We start from the raw sequence: 20,165 nt of genomic DNA on the forward strand, positions 1-20,165 counted from the left end.
TTTTAATCACAGTGTGTGATAGCAGAATAACCACCCTCGAGCTGCTTGTCTTTGTCACTTTTTCAATTATTGTCATTTTCTCAGCTGATAATAATTTTGGAAGGGAATAGTTGATGCTCTCCATAATGCAACATAAGAAAATGAAAATACAGACACGGTTTTTGTAAATCAGCCTGTTAAAGAGAGAATCAAGGCTGAGGGTCTGACTGGTGTGTAAGTGATGGGCAGCCCAACATGTAGTAAATATCCTCAAAAAGTTTGTGATTGTGCAGAACAACATCAGGCAGTTCCAGATGTTTAGTAGGGAGAAATTCAGGCTTTTTCCTGTGTGTTTTGAGGTCTCTGGAGTACAGAATTGAATATTCCTGTCCACTTAAGGTCAAGATTTGGTCCTGAAAATGCACACAAACTTAAAATTTATCTATGTCCATTTTTTCCACACTGTTCCTAAAAAATTACTTTATCTTCTATTTATAGTCAAAATCCCTATGCTCACTGTAGAGAAATCTACAAAATAGCTGGGAAATTGTTGTATATTTTAAGGTAGGTGAATGTTGTCTTTTATGAGTGCCAAAGAGGTGAAGGAGTTATTTTGAAATCAATGAAATTCTGAGAGTCTTTAGCTCTATCTGACTTCTGGTGTCTGTTTTCACAGCTACAGTAAGGTGGGAATAATGTCAGACTGTGAGAAATCCAGGAAAATCCTGGATTCTTAACACAAGCAGGCAACATTTCTGATAGAAATCATGCAGTCAACAAAAGACTCGAGAAATATAAACTTGATTTCTCGGGGACTAAAATGGAAACAGATGTTCACAAGGAGACTTGGGGGAAAAAAACCTGTGATTTATAATTCTATTTAATTTACTTATTTATGGTAAATTGGGCTGTTACTGGTAAAACCATTGAGTTTGGTGGGCAGCACAAATTTATTCATGGTGAGGATATTTCCTAATGTGGTGATTCTCCCTGGTTTGCCAGGGATATCTCTCATTTTCCCTGCCATCCATCCATCCATCCATCCATCCATCCAACCCTGGCCACGTGCGGGTTTTTAGGGCTGCCAAGCCTTTGTGGGGGAGGAGCAGCATCTGCCAAGATCAAAATCCCAGCATTTGTCAGCTGAATTGGGCACAATTAAACACAGCTGCAGCCCTGCCAGGCTGTGGGGATCCACTGGGAATTGGGAATCCACTGGGAATTGGGAATCCACTGGGAACTGGGAATCCACTGGGAATTTTGCAGGGATCTGCCGGTTCTCAGCTTCTTTTTCCTGCCTCTGTCAAGGTTGAGATTGACAGCATTTGAGATGATATTTTGCATTCAGGCTTAGATGTTAATTATTTCTTTTTTATATTACAAGTCTGTGAGTTCTACAGCATTCCACTAACAAGGCACAAAATATCTTTTGTTGTTACAAGGTCTTTTAAGGCTAAACTGTCCAATTAAGAAATGACACCTAAATTATTTTCTTATGGAACCTAATAGCTAATCACAATGTGAAAAATGTCATTCAATTTTGTTAAAATTTTAGAAGTTTAATAGTAATGGAAATAGTAGTGAGAATTAGGACAATAAAAGACAATAAAAAGCAAAGAATTATGGAGGTCTGGGTGCCTTGCACTCTGCCAAAAAGCACTCCTGGCTAACAAAGAATTACCCTTTAAAAGCAATAGCCTATTGCATATTCATATATCACATACATGATTTCAAACATTTCTTTTAAACGAGGTGTTTCTTCTTAATTTTGGCTTTCCCCCCATCTTGTAAATGAACTTTCTTGGTTCCTCCAAGTCTGAGCTTTCTTGATAAGGAGACAATAATTCTTCTCTTGGGATCTTGGTGTCTGTTGCTGTTATCTCGATCTAGGTAGGATAATGTGAAGAATTTTTTGATTATCTTTTCTATTCCTTAAGCTAGTTACAAAAAAGTATCTTACATCACATAGTTTCTATTATGCTATAGCTTAAAAACTATATTTACTACACTACTTAAAAGAGATTAGTACAGCCCTACTTAAAAGAGATTAATATAGCATAACTTTCTAACGTAACACATATAGTATTAATTTTAATATTTGTGAAAAGCCAGTATTGTAATATGTATTTATAACTCACAATGTGGATTTTTCTGTCCAATTACAAAATACTACCTAAACCCACTAAGGTGAGGAAGCACAACCAGCCACTGCCCTAAAACCTCCATCTTGCCCCATATATATTGGTATATTCTAAAACCTTAAACTCTTAAATTTTCCACCCTGTGATATTACACACTTGTAATCAAACTACACCCCCATAATCCCGGTGCTATCAATCAATTTTGGAAGCCTTCTCCACAGCCTCAGGTTAAATATAATATTTTCTTGTGGGTCTTTGCATTTCAGCACAGAAAGTTTAAAATTCTCAGCACCCAGGATTCCAAGAGGGATCAGTGCTGATGTTGGTGCTGCCTCAATTCTGGATTACCACGTCAAGAAAAGGCAGCTTGCACACAGGTTAAATCCAGCCAGCAGCCAGGGGAAAAGGCATTGTGGGAGAAGAAACAAGATGGAATGGAAATTCAAGCACCTCGTGGCTTTCTTGAGGAAATGGATTTGTTCTTTGTGATGGAGAAAGGCACAGTTGTTAATATTCTCTTTATTTGCCAACAGACGTGCCTTGCAGCGCCGTGTCTGCTACCAAGCTGTGACAGGCTGGCTGTTGTAAAGCGAGGTACTTTGCATAATTAGTGTGAAGACGTGAACAGATGAGCACTAATTCTTAGAAGTTAATGATTGTCAATTATCTCCCCCCTTTTTTTTTCTGGATCTAGTCCAAGATTAACGGAATATCAAGTACCTCAAGGTACAGTGCCTTAATTGGCCCAAGCATTCTTTATTGCCAGATGTCACCCCAAAACGTGCCTTTGCCTTTTGACCTGCCTTCATCAGCAGTCAGCTCAGCTTGCTGCTGTTTGAAAGCGTTGTTTTCTTTTTAATTCCTGGGCTGGAGGTTGTTTGGATCCATAAGCTGATCCGACCTGACACATGGCTTGGAGATCGTTAGTGCAGACAGAAGGGCAGCGAGAAGGGTGAGACTATCCCTTGCAGCACCAGGAGATTTTATCTTGCTTTAAACCAACAGAGAAATCCCAGCTTCTGCCTAAAAGTGGTGCAAAAATTCCCACTTCACTTATTTCAACTTCCAGAAGTTGTCTCATAGGTGGATAAATAGCTTCCAGCTCTTGTCTTGCCCAAATCTTGGTGAAATGCAGCATTTTGGAGCTTCTGTTTTTTTTTCAGCAGCAGTTTACTGTATGTTTAACTGTGGTTATGTAGATGGTGGATCCAGAGCCACAACTTCCAGGGAAGCCTCCCAAGGCCGACAGGTTTGTGTGGAGGTTGTTGTTTCCATATGAATTTGCTGGAGCAAAACAAAATGAGTGCTTGTTTTGGAGATGGGAAAAGTCATGGATTTTTGTTCCCAGGACAGTCTTTTTGTTTTTGTCAGATGACTGTTTAATGTGAAATCCAAGAAAATGCCTTTATTTTCCCCCCTCTGACTTTATACACAGTTTAGCCTGTATTGTTTAAAAGCATGTTGTAAGAATTCTAATTATTCTCTTCCCTATTTCTGAATGGCATCTTTCTTCAGGCACTCAAGTCTTCTGTGTTTGGTGTCAGCCTTTGAATGTAATGATTTATCCACATTTGAAATGACGTTGAAAATTTTTCTGTGAAGGAGCTTTTTCAAAGAATTCTCTCATTCTCTCACTTCTTAAATAAGGCTAGGAAAAATATTCTGCTAAATGTCTGTTTAATATTAAGAATGAAAGAAATACCTTTATTGGACATAACATCTTATTGTAAAATAATGAATGTATAATTTGCTCTGTGCTTTGACATTTTGTGTCAGGACACACAGCACTGACACCCAGATTTACCTGGCAGAAATGTTTAAGGGCTGCACCAAGGTTATAATTTATTTGAAAAATAATGAAAATAATTTAAGGAGAGTAAAATTGCCAACCTGAAAACTTAAAATAAGGAAAGATACCCAACCTGCAAGGACTCTCCTCTCCGAGTTCTTCTTCCCTTTCTCTACCCAGCACTTGCACTGATCAGAAAATACTTTCCCAGAACTCAAGAAGACAAAAACTCCATTTATTTTGCTTTTCTCTGCTCTGGTCTTCTTGCACAGGCTCATAACACTACTTCTTTTAAATGATTAATGTGTTTTACTGGGTCACTCTTTAGAAGCTTTTGAAATTAAAATTTAAATACCTTAGGAATAGCTTACCTTGTTTCCTAGGTATTATTTTTTAATAAAATGGAAGAAGTCTTTCCCCATGAGTTTCCATAATTATTCTTTGTCAAACTGAGTTCTATCCATTTTTCTGTAAGTGATCAGTACAGGGAGGGGAAAAAAAGGGTAGCAAAATCAAGATGTGTATTGCTGCTCTGTTTATAATGCTTAAGAAGTTCTAAAAATGTTACAGGTCCTTAAAAAAACCTGATTTTGTCTGGAGAATTAAATTTGCCTTCAGAGTTGACAACAGCAAAAGAATTATTGCATCTTGTTTTTGAGGCACTGAAGGAAAATCTCCTTTTTGTGCCCTCAGATTTTTCCTGTTGACTGCTTCTTTCCTCACTTTGAGCAGGAACAGGAAAATGCATCCTCTGATATGGAAAATGCTTTATTAAAAGTCACTCTGGGAGCTGCTTGCTGTGTCAATGCAGAAGTCCTTGGACATAGTTTTTCTCCCAATCCTTCCAATTTGTCCTTCAGATCCTCTCAGAAATCATGGAAACATTTCCTTTGCAGGCAGGTCAAGAAGCATTTTGAGAAAGATTTCACTTATGGACAGAGCTTTGTACAAAAAGTTGCTTTCATATTTTTTTTCACAGAGGCTCCAGCAATCCTGCAGCTGCTCCTAAATAACTGTGGGCTTGTGCAACTTGTGTTGCTGTTTCCATACCAACAAATGAAATAAGTGCAATTTGTGCCCACAGTGAAGAGCCTGGGGATTTTTTTCTGCTCTCTATCTCGTGATATGGGAAGTATAAAAAGATGAGCTCTGAATAGCTTCTAGTGAATCATCTGTCAGCCAGCTGCTCTGGGCTCCTGTTTAATGATGGGATGAAAATTTTCCAGAATAAGATACAAACCTTAATTTTGTACAGCTGTGAGAATCAGGTTTAGGTGAAGTTTGGAAGAATGAATAATTAGTAGTTGCTTAAATGTGTAGCATAAAGTTCTGTGTGGTTTTTGTGGACTTCCTGGCATCACCCATGTGGGCAAACATCTGATAGTACCTGATGCAGTCTTTGCTGTCATCAGTGGCTTTAATTTCTGTTTCCATATCTAAGACTGGATCAAAATATCCATCCATCCATCCATCCATCCATCCATCCATCCATCCATCCATCCATCCATCCATCCATCCATCCATCTAATATAAATTGAAATATTCCAGGTAAAAAGAAAAATTGAGGTATTCAGAACTGAAACATTTGACCTAAAAAGGGATAAAATAAATGCTGGAGACTGCAGTGACTTTGTGCTTCTTGTGAAAGTACCTCCAAATGAAGTGTTGTGTGTCCTTTATCACTGATGTTTGAATTTCACTTAGATTTGCCATAATGGAAACCTTTCATGTACATTCTTTCAGAAAAAGTAGAGCATAATAATTGTAGTATTGCTGAAAAGACCTATTTGCTTTTTCACTTAGCTAAAGTAATGCTGAAAATAGAAATATTTGACCTTACTTTATTGTTTGTTTGAACTGCTCATAAATTTAGATCTATTTGAATGTTTCTGTAAGAGACATTTGTTTCCTGGAGCTGAACAGCTCATAGTTCTATAAACAAGTCTATAAACAAGAAATCCCATTCAGTAATATCAACAGTGAAATTTCTTGTCTTTTATCTGTATTTAAACAAACTCACAGAATGTTGCCTGGAAGCACAAATTGTGTTGCTCTCTGTGTGGCTGTTGTAGCTGAAAGATGCATATTGGGCAACTGAATTAAAATGTATATAATGAACTATTCACTTTGATTATAAAAAAATCTGTCTGGCTGTTGCGGATGGAATTTTTGCCTGGTTTAAAGATAAATATTGGACAGCTGAATTAAAATTTATAAATATAAACTATTATTTATAAATAATAAACAATAAACTATTCATTTTTATGATAAAAAAAATCTCAGCAATATTTGGTATTGTTTCTTCTCTCTTTAATATTTGAATTGATGATCTTGGAAGTATTTTCCAACTGTAATGATTCTCCTGATGGTGCTGGAGGTGCCAGAACTCTTTCCCAAGCTCTTGTTGGGATGTAGATGCACCCATGGTCCCTTCTGATGTTACTTTGCTTTTTGCTTCTCTGGTAGAAAAGGGAATTTCTGCTGGCCAAGTGAGAGCAAACTGAGCAGCAATTTTTGCCACGTTGGAGATTAATAGAGCTCGTGGGTTGAAGGAATAGTTAAAAATTCCTCTCTTCTCTCAGTGCTGTGGACTTCATCTTTTAGTGGGCAAAAATAATCAGGAATGTTTTGATTTAAGGTCCATGTGTCAAGAAGAAATCCCCATGTTGAAGTGTGTCCATTTACTTTCTGTAATAAAGAAAACAAAGCTGGGTCAGCTCTTCAGCCTCCCAGTTGGACATTTCTCAACAGTGACCTTGAGGACAAATTCTCTTTCTTTTGCAGCTGCAGCCGCCTCCGAAATATTCAGGCTATCCTGACGCAGAGCAGCAAATCTCAGCCTGATGGAATCCTCTGCATTTTAGGTTAGTGTTACATTTTTTGTTCTCATTATGCTGATAAACATACCATGAGTTTCAGAAAGAAGAAACTCATTTTGCTGCTCCAAGCCCCAGCCTGGTTTCTCAGGGCATGGACAGCTGATGTTACACTCTCTCCTCCCTAAACAATTCTTCAACCTATTTACTAATTTTGAGCAAAGAATTTTAAAGAGTGGCCTGAGAAACCCAGGAAGCAGTTAGGAGTTAAATGTTGGCATGTGAAATTAATGTGGTTTCAGTGCTTTATTTCTTCTGGGATTGGGAGAAAAGGGCAGCAGGAAATAAAGGAGCATATGTGCAAGTGTGCTGTAGGAAAATAACAGGGTTTTGTATTGCCTCAATACCATTTCATTGACTCTCGTTTCATGTTATATAATCAGCGTCAAGATCTTAAAGGAAAAATGCAGACATTACTATTTAAAACTTGAGTCCTTAGAGAAAAGAACTGAGGAGTAATTGTTTAAATAATATATTGCAGTTTAAGAGAAGAAATCTGTAGCCCTAAAGAAGTTCTGTGTAGGAAGTGATACCACAGTCTGGTTTTTTTTTGTTTGTTTGTTTTGTTTTATTCTGTTTTTTAATGATGTAGCAAGAAAACTTAAAGCTCAGTTACTGGACCACAAAATGAAATTTATAAATACATATAACCTCATTTTCTTCTAGTCAGTGTTAACTGTACAACATGACCCTTCCTGCCCTGCATTCTCTGGGGTAAGAGGTTAAGTCTCTGACTAAGTAGTAACTGTACAGCCAGAAGCTCTGTGAGGTCACTGTGTCAGCCTTCCAGTGAAACTTAATCATACAGGATAAACTCCTTGGGTTTTGCCTTTGCTGCTAATTTAATTCCATAAAATTATTGTGAACTCTGAGACTGCAGAAAGTCCCAGGTAAAGAGCAGTCACTGAAGACATGGCCCAGCTTTAAGGAAAACAAAGGAATTGCTTTGTGTAATCCTCAGTGTCGTGTGGAGGATTTAATTCTATTCATAAGAACATACCTCTTAATAAATAAGCACTTGTGGCATGGAAATACAGGAGGTGTGTTTTGTTGGGAGATTTGTGCTTTGCCCTGATCTCTCAGCACCCACAATGGGACTCTTGTCTGCTCTGGCCTGGCTCCTGTAGTCTGCAGAATTTTTGGCATGACTTCCATGAAACAGGCATGTCACTGTTATAAATGCATTAAATCTGTCATCAAATACAAGCTTCTGATGACAAAACCCATGTAGTTTTACATCCTCCTGACTTGTGTGGAAAGTGAATACTCAAAACTATGTTTTTTTACAGTCAGTGCATGTTCTGTTTCACTTGGCTGCTTTTAATAGCCTGGAGTTAATGCAGTTCCCTCACCTCAACTTTAGTTTCATACTGGGCTGTGAGATAAAACCTGTATAAACTTCCACAGCTTTGCTTCAAGTTCATTAATATTTGTACTAAAATTAAACCCAGCATTGTGAGATCGCAGAGAGAGATGGGAACTGACCCACTGTTGATACAAGTATTTAAATGTAGTTACAGCTGATTTTTAAAAGGAATCCTCTAATCTGATTTTGAAGGGGTTGCATGGTAACATTCCTGCATTCTTTGCTGGGGAGAAAAGGCCTCATAACTGACATGAAAAAGGAATTTGGAGGTTGGCATGTCAAATGTCTTTTAAGAGCTGTGATGTCTCAGCTGTGTGTTGCTGGTTCAACTGATCTGTTTAAATGATTCTATGAACTATTTTTTATGATCGTGGTGTTTCTTGGCATTTTACCTTTCAGCAGAGATTTTCAGCTCGTGGTTCACTTGCTGTGATTCCTGAGGATGTGCATTTGCTGTGAGCAGGGTGTGTTTGTAACTGGCTGGAGTTGTAGCTGCTGTGATTGTGGATTAAACTGTTCCACCATTCAGCACAGCTGAGCTGAATTTTTGCAAATATTGCTATTCATTTTTTATTCTTCTTGAAGAGTGTGGGGATACTTTCAAGGCTGTTCCAGTAAATATTTATTTTACTTTGGTTCTGTTCACATATTGCTTTTTTAGATTGTAAATAATCTAGATGATTTATTTAGATGATATTTTTAGTTTATATATATTATATATATATTATGTATTTTTATATATTTTATATATTATATAGAATATATAAGATAATAATTTTATATGTTATCGAGTATTTAGATTAATATAATAATATATATTTAGATACTATTAATATATAATATAAAAACATAGTGTAATATATAATAATTAATATTATACAATACAATCTATAATATATTTATATGTATTATTTATATATTATTAATAAAATATATAATCTAAATAAATAATCTAGATTACTTACATATAAATATTCTAGATTTATAGAAATAATCTAATTTATATATATAAATATATAGTATATAATGATAAGATAATAGATATAATATACTATATAATATAGATATAATCTATATTTATATAAAGAATGTAATTTATATATATAATCTAGATTATAAATATATAAACTAAATAAATAATCTAGAAAGCAATATGTGAGAAAGAAAACAGAACCAAGAAAGGTAACGTTCATATGATCTTTTTTAGATTATTTTTTCTCCATTATATCCATCCCACCCAGAGCTCTCCCTGCTGGGGTTTCTCCCACATTCTGAGAACCTTTAGCACATTGCTCTGATCGTTCATCCCATTCCCTTTCCAAACAGAGACAATCTGAAGGATTATTTAAGGATTATTCTGCCAGCAGTTCCAGAGCTGTGTGTTGGTTTTGGGTATCTAAAGGTGATGTGTCCATTCCCTCCTGCTGTCCCGACGTCATTTCACATCCCTGCCGGTGCCCTTGGGTATCCTGCACCCACTTTATCTTTTAAAACCGAATTGGACCAAATTACCAGACTTGTCCAAGGTGGATGGGCCACCTTTACTTAACCCAGAAAAGGAACATATATTATTTATATGTGTTTGAAAAGTAGCCAGCAGACAGATTTCCCCCCCAGATTTGGCCAGAAAGTTTTCTGCCAATGCAGCAAACTGAATGGGCTCGCTGAATGGCAGCTGAGCCCTGGCCTGCCTGGGGAGCAGAGCAGGAATTTTGGGGCTCAGGCTGACTCACTGCCTGCCCACACCCGGCCATGGTTTGGGAGTTACAGACTCCCAGCTCAGCTGGAGACAGGCTAGGGCTTTCCTAATTAATGGCCTTGCCCATTGTTCTGGGGAGGATTCCTGATATGCTCTCGGGGGTATCTTATCTTGGTCATTGTTTGGTTTCCTGTTTGTTTTCTGCTAACTATATCTGTTCCTTTAACTCCACATATAGCGCTAGACTCTCAGTGTGAAGGGTCCTGTCTGGTCAGGATACTTGAAAGACCCAAGTAAACCATAAATGCTAAATATTCTGCAGAATTCATGATTTTATGTTAAACAAATGCCTTCCCTGCATGGCTGTCACTGCTCTGTAAGCAATAAATTCACCCATGTCCTCTGTTTATAAGAGTTAAATTTGTCAGCTGTCCCCCTTTAAGATCTTTTGTTTTCTCTTCCCCTCCTTCTGTCATTAACTGAAAAAGCAGGGGTTTGGGGTTTGGCTTGGAAGATCTTCCCTGCTCTAAGCTGCTATACCCAGATAAAATCTCAAACTCCTTGCTTTTGCCTTTGCTGCTAATTTAATTCCATAAAACATGTTAACTGATGACACTGCAGTATTTCTTAATTATTGTGAACTCTGAGACTGCAGAAAGTCCCAGGTAAAGAACAGTCACTGAAAACGTGGCCCAGCTTCAAGGAAAACAAAAATTCCAGAAATACAAATCACAGGATCATAGACTAGTTTAAATTGGAGGGATCTTAAAGATTACGTAGTTCTAACTCGGTGCCATGGGCAGGGACACCTTCCACTATTCTTCTCTTTTCTGGGTTGGACATTCCCAGCTCTTTTCAGTCTGTCTGTGCCAGATTATTGCTCCTCTGAGCCTTCAGAAGGTGCCTCAGGCAGGTAATCAGTGAAACAGATTATCCTCAGGAGATCATGTATGCTCTCTTGCCAAGGCTGCAGCCGATTCCAAGGAGACTGATTATATTTAAATAGAGTTTCCCTAAAACAATGGGACAGTTTCTTCCTGCAAGAAGGGAGCCTCCACTTGTTTGTAACTAAAATCCCACCTAGACAGGAGGGCTTTGGCAGCAATATTTGTATGTTGAGTCCCATTGAATTCCAGATTACATTGGTGTGCCTGCTTTCATGGGGCTGAAAATCTAAATAAAATAGAGGGATACCTGTGAATGAGAGGTCAGAAGCAGCAGGAGAATGAGAATTCAAAGATTATGTCTGGAAAAAAAACTTTGAGGGCTGAAAAAGCTGGGACAGATGTGAGGCAGCTTTCCACTAAATATCAGATACCTTGGAGTACATGTGAGCTACCCAAATTTACTGAACAAAGAGTTTATTAAGATGTGGGATTCACTAGCTGGATGCAGACACATCATTTGGTTAGCCCTCTAAATCTGAAGGATGAAAAAGGAGCATAAACAGGAGAACCTAAGGTTTGTTCCAATTTTTGCCGAGTCCAGGTGACTCTTGGCTGTTTTGGTTTCCATGGGCTGTTTTGGTTCCCATGTCAAGTGCTGAGACTCAGCTGTTCAGGCCATGTTATTACATTATCAATGTCCTGATCTCTCCTTTAGCAGTGGTGACAAATCCTAATTTGTTGGCAAGCATTCCACTGAATTCTAATATAACTTGGTATGAAAACTTGCCATTAGAGGAATTTTTGGCAGTCAAGCCTGGTGACCTATGTGAAATGTGAATAGTAAGGATGCTGCTTTATGTGCAGTTGTACTTGTTTGAAAAACCTGGGTTTATTAAAGTAGAATTATGACCGTGACTGTCATCCAGAGAGAGGAAGATTGATGAAAATAATTTCTAAATCTGTGGCTTCATCCTTTCCTTTTGTATTCATCTTCTGTCTCTTCATGCTCCGGATCTTCAGCTGTTTTCATTTAATTTTCCCAAGGACCAGGAAAGGTTTCCTTGGAAGCTCTATGTGCCCCATATTTTTTGTCAGAAATCTGCAGTGGCTATCTGGTGACTCAGGGATTGCTCTATAACACTGATAAGATAATGTTTAATCATGTATTCTAAAGCAGGAGATTTGGGTCACGGGATTAGTTTGTTAGGAAGCTTCAATCAAGAACATATTAATTAGAATGCATCCAGACAGATGTTTGAATTACTAGAAAAAATGGAATTTTGGATGCAGAGCACTCACTGCAGAAAACAAGACATTTAAAATTTTTAAGGAATACTCGTGGATTTAGGTTGAAAGGGGAATGTCAATGTGTGGCAGTGATCTGCAAAAAATCCTTTTTCCCTACTGTTCTCTCAGTGTATTCAGTTGAGGAGTTGAGTTCATACTCCTGCTTTAAAATTTATTAAATTGGGGAAGAAAAGAAACTTTTCAGGTGTGCAGTATTAGGACACACAACAATTCTCCCGTGGTTTTGCTTTTGCAGGGATAGACAGTCGATACAATGAAGGGTGCAGGGAGCTGGCAAATTATCTGCTCTTTGGTTTGTACAACCAGAACAACAACGACTTTGAAAGGACAGGTTTTCCTGAGGAAGTTCTGGATGGTGAGTAATGTTCTCAACATTTTTACCTGTTCTGGACAGAAGATGAGCAGAAAAAGGGACATAATTAAAAAAAATTATAAAGGTCATTAAGTCTCACCTTGTCTGTATATGCCTGAAAATATTTTCTTAGAAACACTGCTGAAGGATCTTCTTAGAAACACTGCTGAAGGACTCATTTTTAAACATAAAAAGATATATTTCCTATGTATTATGCTCCACAATTTACCTCAAGTGTTGTAAATTTACCCATTTACAGTCCATTAGTTCAGTCAATGTACGCATGTACATGTTGTTAATATTGTGTGATCACACCTCTGCACTTCTAAAGTACTTGAGCTCTTTTTACTTCCCCGCATTTACTCACCTTTGTCATACTTGGAATGTGGCCCTGTGATCACAGCTTATTATTCTCTTATTTGTATGAAACTTTTGGATATCTCCACCATAGGCTGTGGTGTTGATAGTTTTTATTTGAAGCAACTCTGATGTAACATCAGGCAAGAGCAGCTGGAATTCAGAGTTCTGGAAGTGCTCTGGGAAGACTCATCCTGACCCTCTTGGCTGCACAAAGGACAGGCTGATGCAAGTCCTGTGCAAGACTTGGGAATTACCCCCCAGTTGTCTGGAACAGCAACAAGTGCTCTTGTGCTTGGAACTGTCTGTGGCTGCCAACTGCTTCTTCTGCTTGTTTAAAAGAAATCAAGAATTGCACTGCATTCAGATAGCTGAACAATTTTCTTTTTTTAATGAGGCGCATAATAGAAGAAATGTTTTCTGTTCAGTTTCTCTTGTGTGTGGAGTTCTGATGCTGGAATGTTTGTTCTGCTTGTTGCAGATATAATCATATTAATAAAACCTGACAGTGTTCATCTGTACTGCAACCCTGTGAATTACAATCATCTTTTACCCTATGTGGCACACTGGAGGAACTTGCATTTCCACTGTCTGACTGAAAATGAGGTAAGTGAAAAATGAATGCAGACAAGATTTGCTAATGAACTTGTTAATGAGCTGATCCTTAAAGTGAAACTTTTAAAAACATTCTTTCCAGAAGCCTTTTTTCTCTTTCCTCCTCAGCAGAGGTGTGATATGTGTGTATATCTGGGTATTAATCATTTGCTAAAGTCTGCAAGAAGAATATGTTGTCAATACTTTTATTTGTTGGAGTGTGAGGACAAATTGCTCCTCTCTCCCACTAATTGCTGTTGTTTTGATCTAAGTCAGTGATATTTTAATGAGGGGAAAAAATTGGGTTGTGAAAAATGCAAAATGTGAATAAAGTATCACAGTCAATGCTGAGATTTCCCACATTAGCCTTGTTTGCTGCCAAAGCAATGGTTGCATTGGCTGCCAGTAGTTTGAGAATATTAGAAAAGATGGCCTTAGTGAGTCCTTCAAAATAAAGAGATTTCATTATGTATTTTCATTTTAACTATTAAATCTTTCTGTCAGGAACTGTTAACCTCACTTCCACTACATCCCATGACTGATGTGACTTTCATATTGAACTTAAAAGTCAAAGTTTTCTAGAAAAAGTCCATTTATTGTTGTGAAGTATTTTTAGAGGTGTGAAAAATGAAAATACTCTTTGGGTGTAGAATAAGGACCTTTTCATTCCAGTGGAGACTGGAAATGCCTCTTCCTACATGAAGTTCTGTGTAGTTCCTTTTCTAAGTTAAGAATTGTGCTGAATTCTGCAGGGAGTGGGTTTGGAGCATGTGATGGTGAGTGAAGCCAGGGGAAAAACGAATGGGAAAGTCAGGGAGAGGAACTTCTTGTTCCCTTGAGATTCCAGCTTGGAAGTGATGGGGCTTACAATAGACTGGTTGTGTTTTTATGTGTCTGGTTGATAGCTTAGATCACAGAATTAGGAAATAATTCAGCTTCCAAGGAGCCTCTGGAGATCATCTTTTCCAACCTCCTGCTTCAGAGGTGAGATCAGATCAGGTTGCTCAAGGTTTTTGTGCAGCTGGGTGTTGAAAGCATCCAAGGATGACTGCAGAACCTCTGTGCTGCATTTTCCCACTGTCCTCCTAGTGAAAAACTGTTTCCTTTTGTCAAACCCAAACCTGGTTTGTTTTAAATCATGTCTTTTTTCATGACCACTGTGGAGAGCCTGACTTCACCATCTCAGTAATATTTTGGTGGGTTTGAGGTGCACTTATTGAGCAAGCCTGGATCTCTCCTTCTGGGACAAGTGCTGCAGCCCACTGATTGTGGTGGCCCTCCACTGATCTTGCTCCAGTGTATAAATACCTTGTCCATGGATCCCAAAACTTGTTGTGGGTACAATTCCAGGAATGCAGCAGAGAGGCATAATTCTTGTTAGGATAACAACAGCTGAGCTCCAGGTTGAAACATGCCACAGCAAAACCTAAAGCCTTGCTTCACAAGGCTTTTTTGTTGCCAAAATCCTTGCTGAAAGGGCAAATCTGATGCTGGGAGAACACGTGCACTTTGGAATCAGGAGCAGAGAAGTTCTTACCACACAGTTGCCAGTGCAGCTGCATTCTCAGCTATTGAATTTTAAGCTTCATCTGCTTATAGGCTTTGATATGATTTATCATGGTAAGCAGGAGCCTTAATCACACAGTGTTGGCTTGAAAAAAATTAGGTAACTGGCAAGGTGAACCATGTGCCTTGATTTTCTTGGAAATTAGAGGAAAGGTTTGGTTTTGGAAGCTGAAAACACAGTTGTACTTCACTGCTGTTTGGTGTGAGTGAACTGAGGACTTCCAGTCACATTTCCAATGTATAAGAATTGCCAGTTTCCTAGATTACTGCTGAAATACAAACAAAACCTTGCTGTGTCAGGCTTTAAGTGCATCCTGTTTACAGAGAATTGCCTGCAGTGGATTTTAAGTACTTACTTTAGCGATAACTTTAAATAACTTTATAAAAATGAAACCAAAAAAGCACAAGAATTTTAGAAATAAATAAAGCAATGCTGTTCCTGGCTCTGGCAAAACACAGAGCTTCTACTTCCTTTTTTCTTTCCCATTTGCTTTAACTAGACCACAGGAATTTAAGGGAATATCCTAGTTATTGGGGAAAAAAATCCCATATTACTAAAAAAAAAAAAATACCCATGTTCAAAGTGGCCAAATAGGATAAAATACAGAAATTTGCTGAAGTAAATTTGGGGATGTCACAGTTGAACTGTGACAATCTGCAACAGCAGATTGTGAGCAAGCCTTTAGCACCCTGCCAAAAACCAAGTTTTTATTCCAATGACATTTTTAAGTCTTGAGAAACTGGCAGTTGTTTGGGGCTTGGCTTTGAACTGCAACTTTGATCTGGCTTCCTGGGATGGAAGAAGGAACACACTACAGAGGAGCTGGGGCTGCATCTTAAATTCAGGCTTGGCTTAAAAGAACTTCTCAAAATAAATGTGTTGGGTGTACCCTGAAGCTCACAAAAACTTCATCATCATGTCATTTGCCTTGATAAGAAGCTCAGAGCACTGCACATAAAAATAAAATAAAATAAGCAAAACACCTCTGCCTTCTGATCTTGCTCCAGAAAACAAGTGGCTCTTGAAGAATCGAGCAGGTCTGTTGGTTCCAGACTTGCTGCTAAACTGCTTTTCAGGTCAAAGTCAATGTGTTTTCAGGTTTGTTTTCTGTTATAAAAATGACTTTAGTATGATTTGTCTCTTCAGTCTGGCTTTTATGCTTTTCTGAGTTAGGATATTTGCTCTTCAGTCTGCTGAAGTCTTCAGTTCAGGCAGAGTTGCATGAAGGTTTCTCCTCTTCTTGCCTCCTTTTCCTGCAGTTCACCTCTCTCTCAGACCAAAACTGGTTCTTATTGTCTAATCTGTGACCTGGGGCTATTTTGTCATTGATTTTCCTTCCTCAGTGTTGCTTAGCTGGTAATACAGTATCTTATTTTAATTTTTTTTCCCTCAGTGGCATATTTTCATTGCACATCAGTTGGTATGCTCAAAATGACTTCTACCTTCCAAATCTAGATGTGGAAAGACTTCACTGAAAGCTGAAAATAAACTCTATAATTATGCCTTCATATGTCATGATTCAAAACCTTGCTTTGCAGTTTGATTTTTTTTTTCAATTTCCATTGGCTTGAGGACATCCCTGCCATGATGGGATTTCCAAAATCCCAAAGCACCTCCCAAAAAGAGGTGCTTGAGCTCCTGGAGGCTGTAGGTGATATTTTAGTGCTTTACATGCTGCATCTTCTCTTTCCTACCAATCAAATTAGGGCATGCTTAATCCAATTTGATTTTAAATGGCTTCTTTCAGTACAAAGATGAAGAAGCTGCAGAGGAATTCAAGATTTCCAGCTTTGTGGACATGGTCCGGGATTGCAGCCGCATTGGGATCCCCTACAGCTGCCAAGGTAGGGTGGGTTATGCTCAGACTTGTTAGGTTTTGGGTTTATTTCTTTTTTTTTTTTTTTTTTTTTTTTTTTGTTAAGGTTGGGATTGAAGGTACTTGAGATGGTATTTCAAGTTCAGACTTCGATTTTTCAAAGATTTTATTTTACAGTTTCATAAGTAGTGAGTTCTGTAGTATTTTACTAACAAGGCATAAAACGGCTATCTTTCTTTACAAGTTCTTTTAAGGTTAAACTAGCTAATTAAGAAATGATATTTAAATTATTTTCAACTCAATAACTAGTATTTTGTGTCCTGTAATGTGGACTTTTTTTGTCTAATTACAAAATATGACTTAAAATCACGAAGAAGGGAGGAAGAACAACTAGCCACTACTTTGAAACTTCTATCTTACCTTTATATATATATTATGATATTTTAAAACTTTAAGTTTTCTACTTTGTGATATTGCACACTCTTATTCAAATTACACACTTATAATCATTGTGCTGTCAATCAATTTTGGAAGCCTTCTCTACAGCCTTGGGTTAAATATTGTATTCTCTTGTGGGTCTGTGCTTTTCAACACGGAAAGTTTAAAATTCTCAGCATCTAGAGCTCCAACACAGAGTGGAAGTATTTTTGCCACCTGCAGCTTCAGGGAATGAAGATTTCCTTGCCTTGGGAGAGAAATAAGGATTAGTAAGTCATTAGTTTCCTTTTAGCATCTTTTCCCTTAAGACTTGAATTTCTCTCTGAGAACTGGAAGCCCTCAGAGCTCATCTGAGGAGCGAATGCCCCTAGCGTGAGGCAGAGAAATGATTTGCATTCAGAGCAGTGTCTTGAGCTGCTACAGAAGTTCTCTGTTCCCATGGGAGCTCCAGATAAATCCTTCTTTATGGATGGGGAGAATAAACATTTCTTTATGCAAGTTTCCTTTTTTAGAACTGAAAAAAAAACCTGCCCTGCACGGCTTCCTGTTGGGATCTGGAGCCAGCCTTGAGCCTCAGCAGTGTAATCTTGCATTCTTTTTTTATTCCTAATTCTTTATTGCTTCCCTTAGGGAAGGCTGATACGCTCTGACTGCCTGAAAAGTCATTAGTAGAAGTGCCAGGAGGAAGTTTAAACCTCTCTCAACTTAAAATTCTGATTGAATGGGGATGATGGAAGAAATTCCTCCCTGTGAGGGTGGCAGGCCCTGGCACAGGGTATTCCAGAGAAGCTGTGGCTGCCCCTGGATCCCTGGAATTGTCACAAACCAGGCTGGACAGGGCTTGGAGCAACCTGGGATAGTGGAAGGTGTCCCTGCCTATGGCAGGGGAGAAATGGGATGAACTTTAAGGTCCTTTCCCATCCAAAACATTCTGGGATTCTGTAGGGTTGACAGTATTTACTTACGGCCAAGTATTTGAGGAAATGGAGTAAGCAAAGCTCTCTGTTTATTGTCTTGAATTTTAATTGTTAATCAACATGTAATGAAGTTTGCAAGGAGATGTGGAATACCTTGAGAAAAAGGGATAAAATTTAGGGCGTAGAGGAGCTTCTAAAATTGCCATCTGTGTGAAAAACATTTTTCGCTTCAAGATTTTCAGCTGTACAAAAATGGGATTTTTCTACAACTGAATCTGTGAATCCCAAGAACTCGGGGAGAGCTGAAATGCCAGGATTTGTGAGGGAATGTTGCTGTGCTTGCTTTGCAGGCCACCTGCAGATATTTGACATGTTCATTGTGGAGAAGTGGCCGATCGTCCAGGCCTTCGCGCTCGAGGGGATCGGGGGCGATGGCTTCTTCACCATGAAATACGAAGTGAGTGCTTCCCTTGATCATTTCCTTTCCAAGCAGAAGTTTCTCATGAAATTATTTTGTTTGGAAAGCACTTTCTGAGATGATCTAGTCCTGACTCACTGCTCAAGTGAGCTGCTAAATTGGATGAAGTTTTCTGGGATCTTGTAAAACTGTGGCAGGATGGAAACCCTGTGGTGTTGTTGAGATTCTGTTCTGGGCAACACAGCACTTTGTTCAAATAATGGTTTATCCAGGAAATTCTCCCCAGGCCTCTGCTGTGATTTAGAACTCCTTTCCTTTCCTTTTTTTCCCATTTTCCTTTTTCCCATTTTCTTCTTTCCCATTTTCCTTTTTCCCCACTTTCCTTTTTTCCCCACTTTCCTTTTTTCCCCACTTTCCTTTTTCCCCCTTTTTTTCCCCACTTTCCTTTTTTTTCCCCCACTTTCCTTTTTTCTCATCTTCCTTCCCATTCCGTTCCTTCTAGAGCCACCTCTACTAATAACCAAATTTTTTTTTTTAAACCCTAATTTTTTAGATGGGTTCTAGATCTTCAATAGCAGAGCAGGAGGAGCTGGTTAGTGGTGAACACCTTAAGATGAGCTCAGAAAATAAGAAAAGACTATTCTTGTGTCACTGGTTTTGACAGAAGAGATGCATCTCCTCTTGCTGACATTGTATATTCATGGGTCATCATTCCCTGTTGAATAGGGCAACAATCAGGATTTAATTATTCCAATATTTAATAATGATTTTCTGTTCCACTCTGAGCAACTTATGTCATTGATTTGCCCATTTATTAATTATGCTCTGAACAGCATTTTCAGATGACAGCTTTGCATTTTTGTGCTTGTTCAAAGCTTCTTTGATTACATTTTTCTGAATCTCTGCCACAGCAATGCAGATGTCCCATTTTTCTTATCACTCCTCCATTTTTACAGCCACAATGGGCTTTTGTCTGACTCCTGATAGCTGGAAAACCTCCAGAGAATTAATAGTGCCATTTTTATCTAACATATCATCATCATATCTATAATTGTACATGCTTGCTCAGAAATATACTCTGAGTTCCTGTGCCTTTCTGAGCACTGGAAAAAAAGTTTAAGCTTTCTTCAGGGCTTTTTTTTCAGTGTTTTTGTCATTCCATCACTGGTACTGTAACACCTTGTGGTGTGAACCTGCCCAAACTTTTAAAACAGATGACCATCTTTGAGGAGGGCAATCAATGGCCCTTCTCCATGTCTGAAATAAGTAAATGAAAATTTTACTGGCAATTTTTAACTCATACTTTCCCTCTGAGATTTCCGTTGTGCTGTTTGGGCCTTTAATTGCCCTTTAATTACCCCAGTTCATTTCACAAATCTCTGAAAAAGGCTCTGAAAAAAATGTTCAGACACAATGGCACAGAGAGAACCTCTCCTGTGTGATCCAGGGAGCTGATACTGTCTCCAAGCACTTCTGGAATGCTTCAAAAGGAGCAGGGAAAATTCTTGGATTCCTTTTTTAAGAGTAGTCATGTTGGCTCTGGCAGTCCAGCCAGCTCCAGCTGGAGTTCTTGCTTGCTTCCTCCTTGAAATCATGAGGGGATTTCAAATGGGAAGTGACATTCTTAACTTTTTACGTGTTTTTGTGGTTCTGTGTGCCTG

The 20,165-nt window shown here is 38.3% G+C and overlaps 1 protein-coding gene across 1 annotated transcript in view; it reads left to right on the plus strand.

Annotated features, from left to right (window-relative positions):
* DNAAF9 (dynein axonemal assembly factor 9) overlaps positions 1-20,165 on the plus strand; it is a 70,772-nt gene that overhangs the window by 3,771 nt on the left and 46,836 nt on the right. Inside the window, exons 2-6 of the mRNA XM_032747938.3 lie at positions 6,694-6,773; positions 12,281-12,400; positions 13,236-13,360; positions 16,663-16,759; positions 18,437-18,543. Of these exons, the coding sequence (XP_032603829.3) occupies positions 6,694-6,773; positions 12,281-12,400; positions 13,236-13,360; positions 16,663-16,759; positions 18,437-18,543 (529 nt within the window). The remainder of the gene's footprint in view (positions 1-6,693; positions 6,774-12,280; positions 12,401-13,235; positions 13,361-16,662; positions 16,760-18,436; positions 18,544-20,165) is intronic.

Source organism: Taeniopygia guttata, chromosome 4 (genome assembly GCF_048771995.1).
Source record: "Taeniopygia guttata chromosome 4, bTaeGut7.mat, whole genome shotgun sequence".
Classification (NCBI taxonomy): Eukaryota; Metazoa; Chordata; class Aves; order Passeriformes; family Estrildidae; genus Taeniopygia; species Taeniopygia guttata.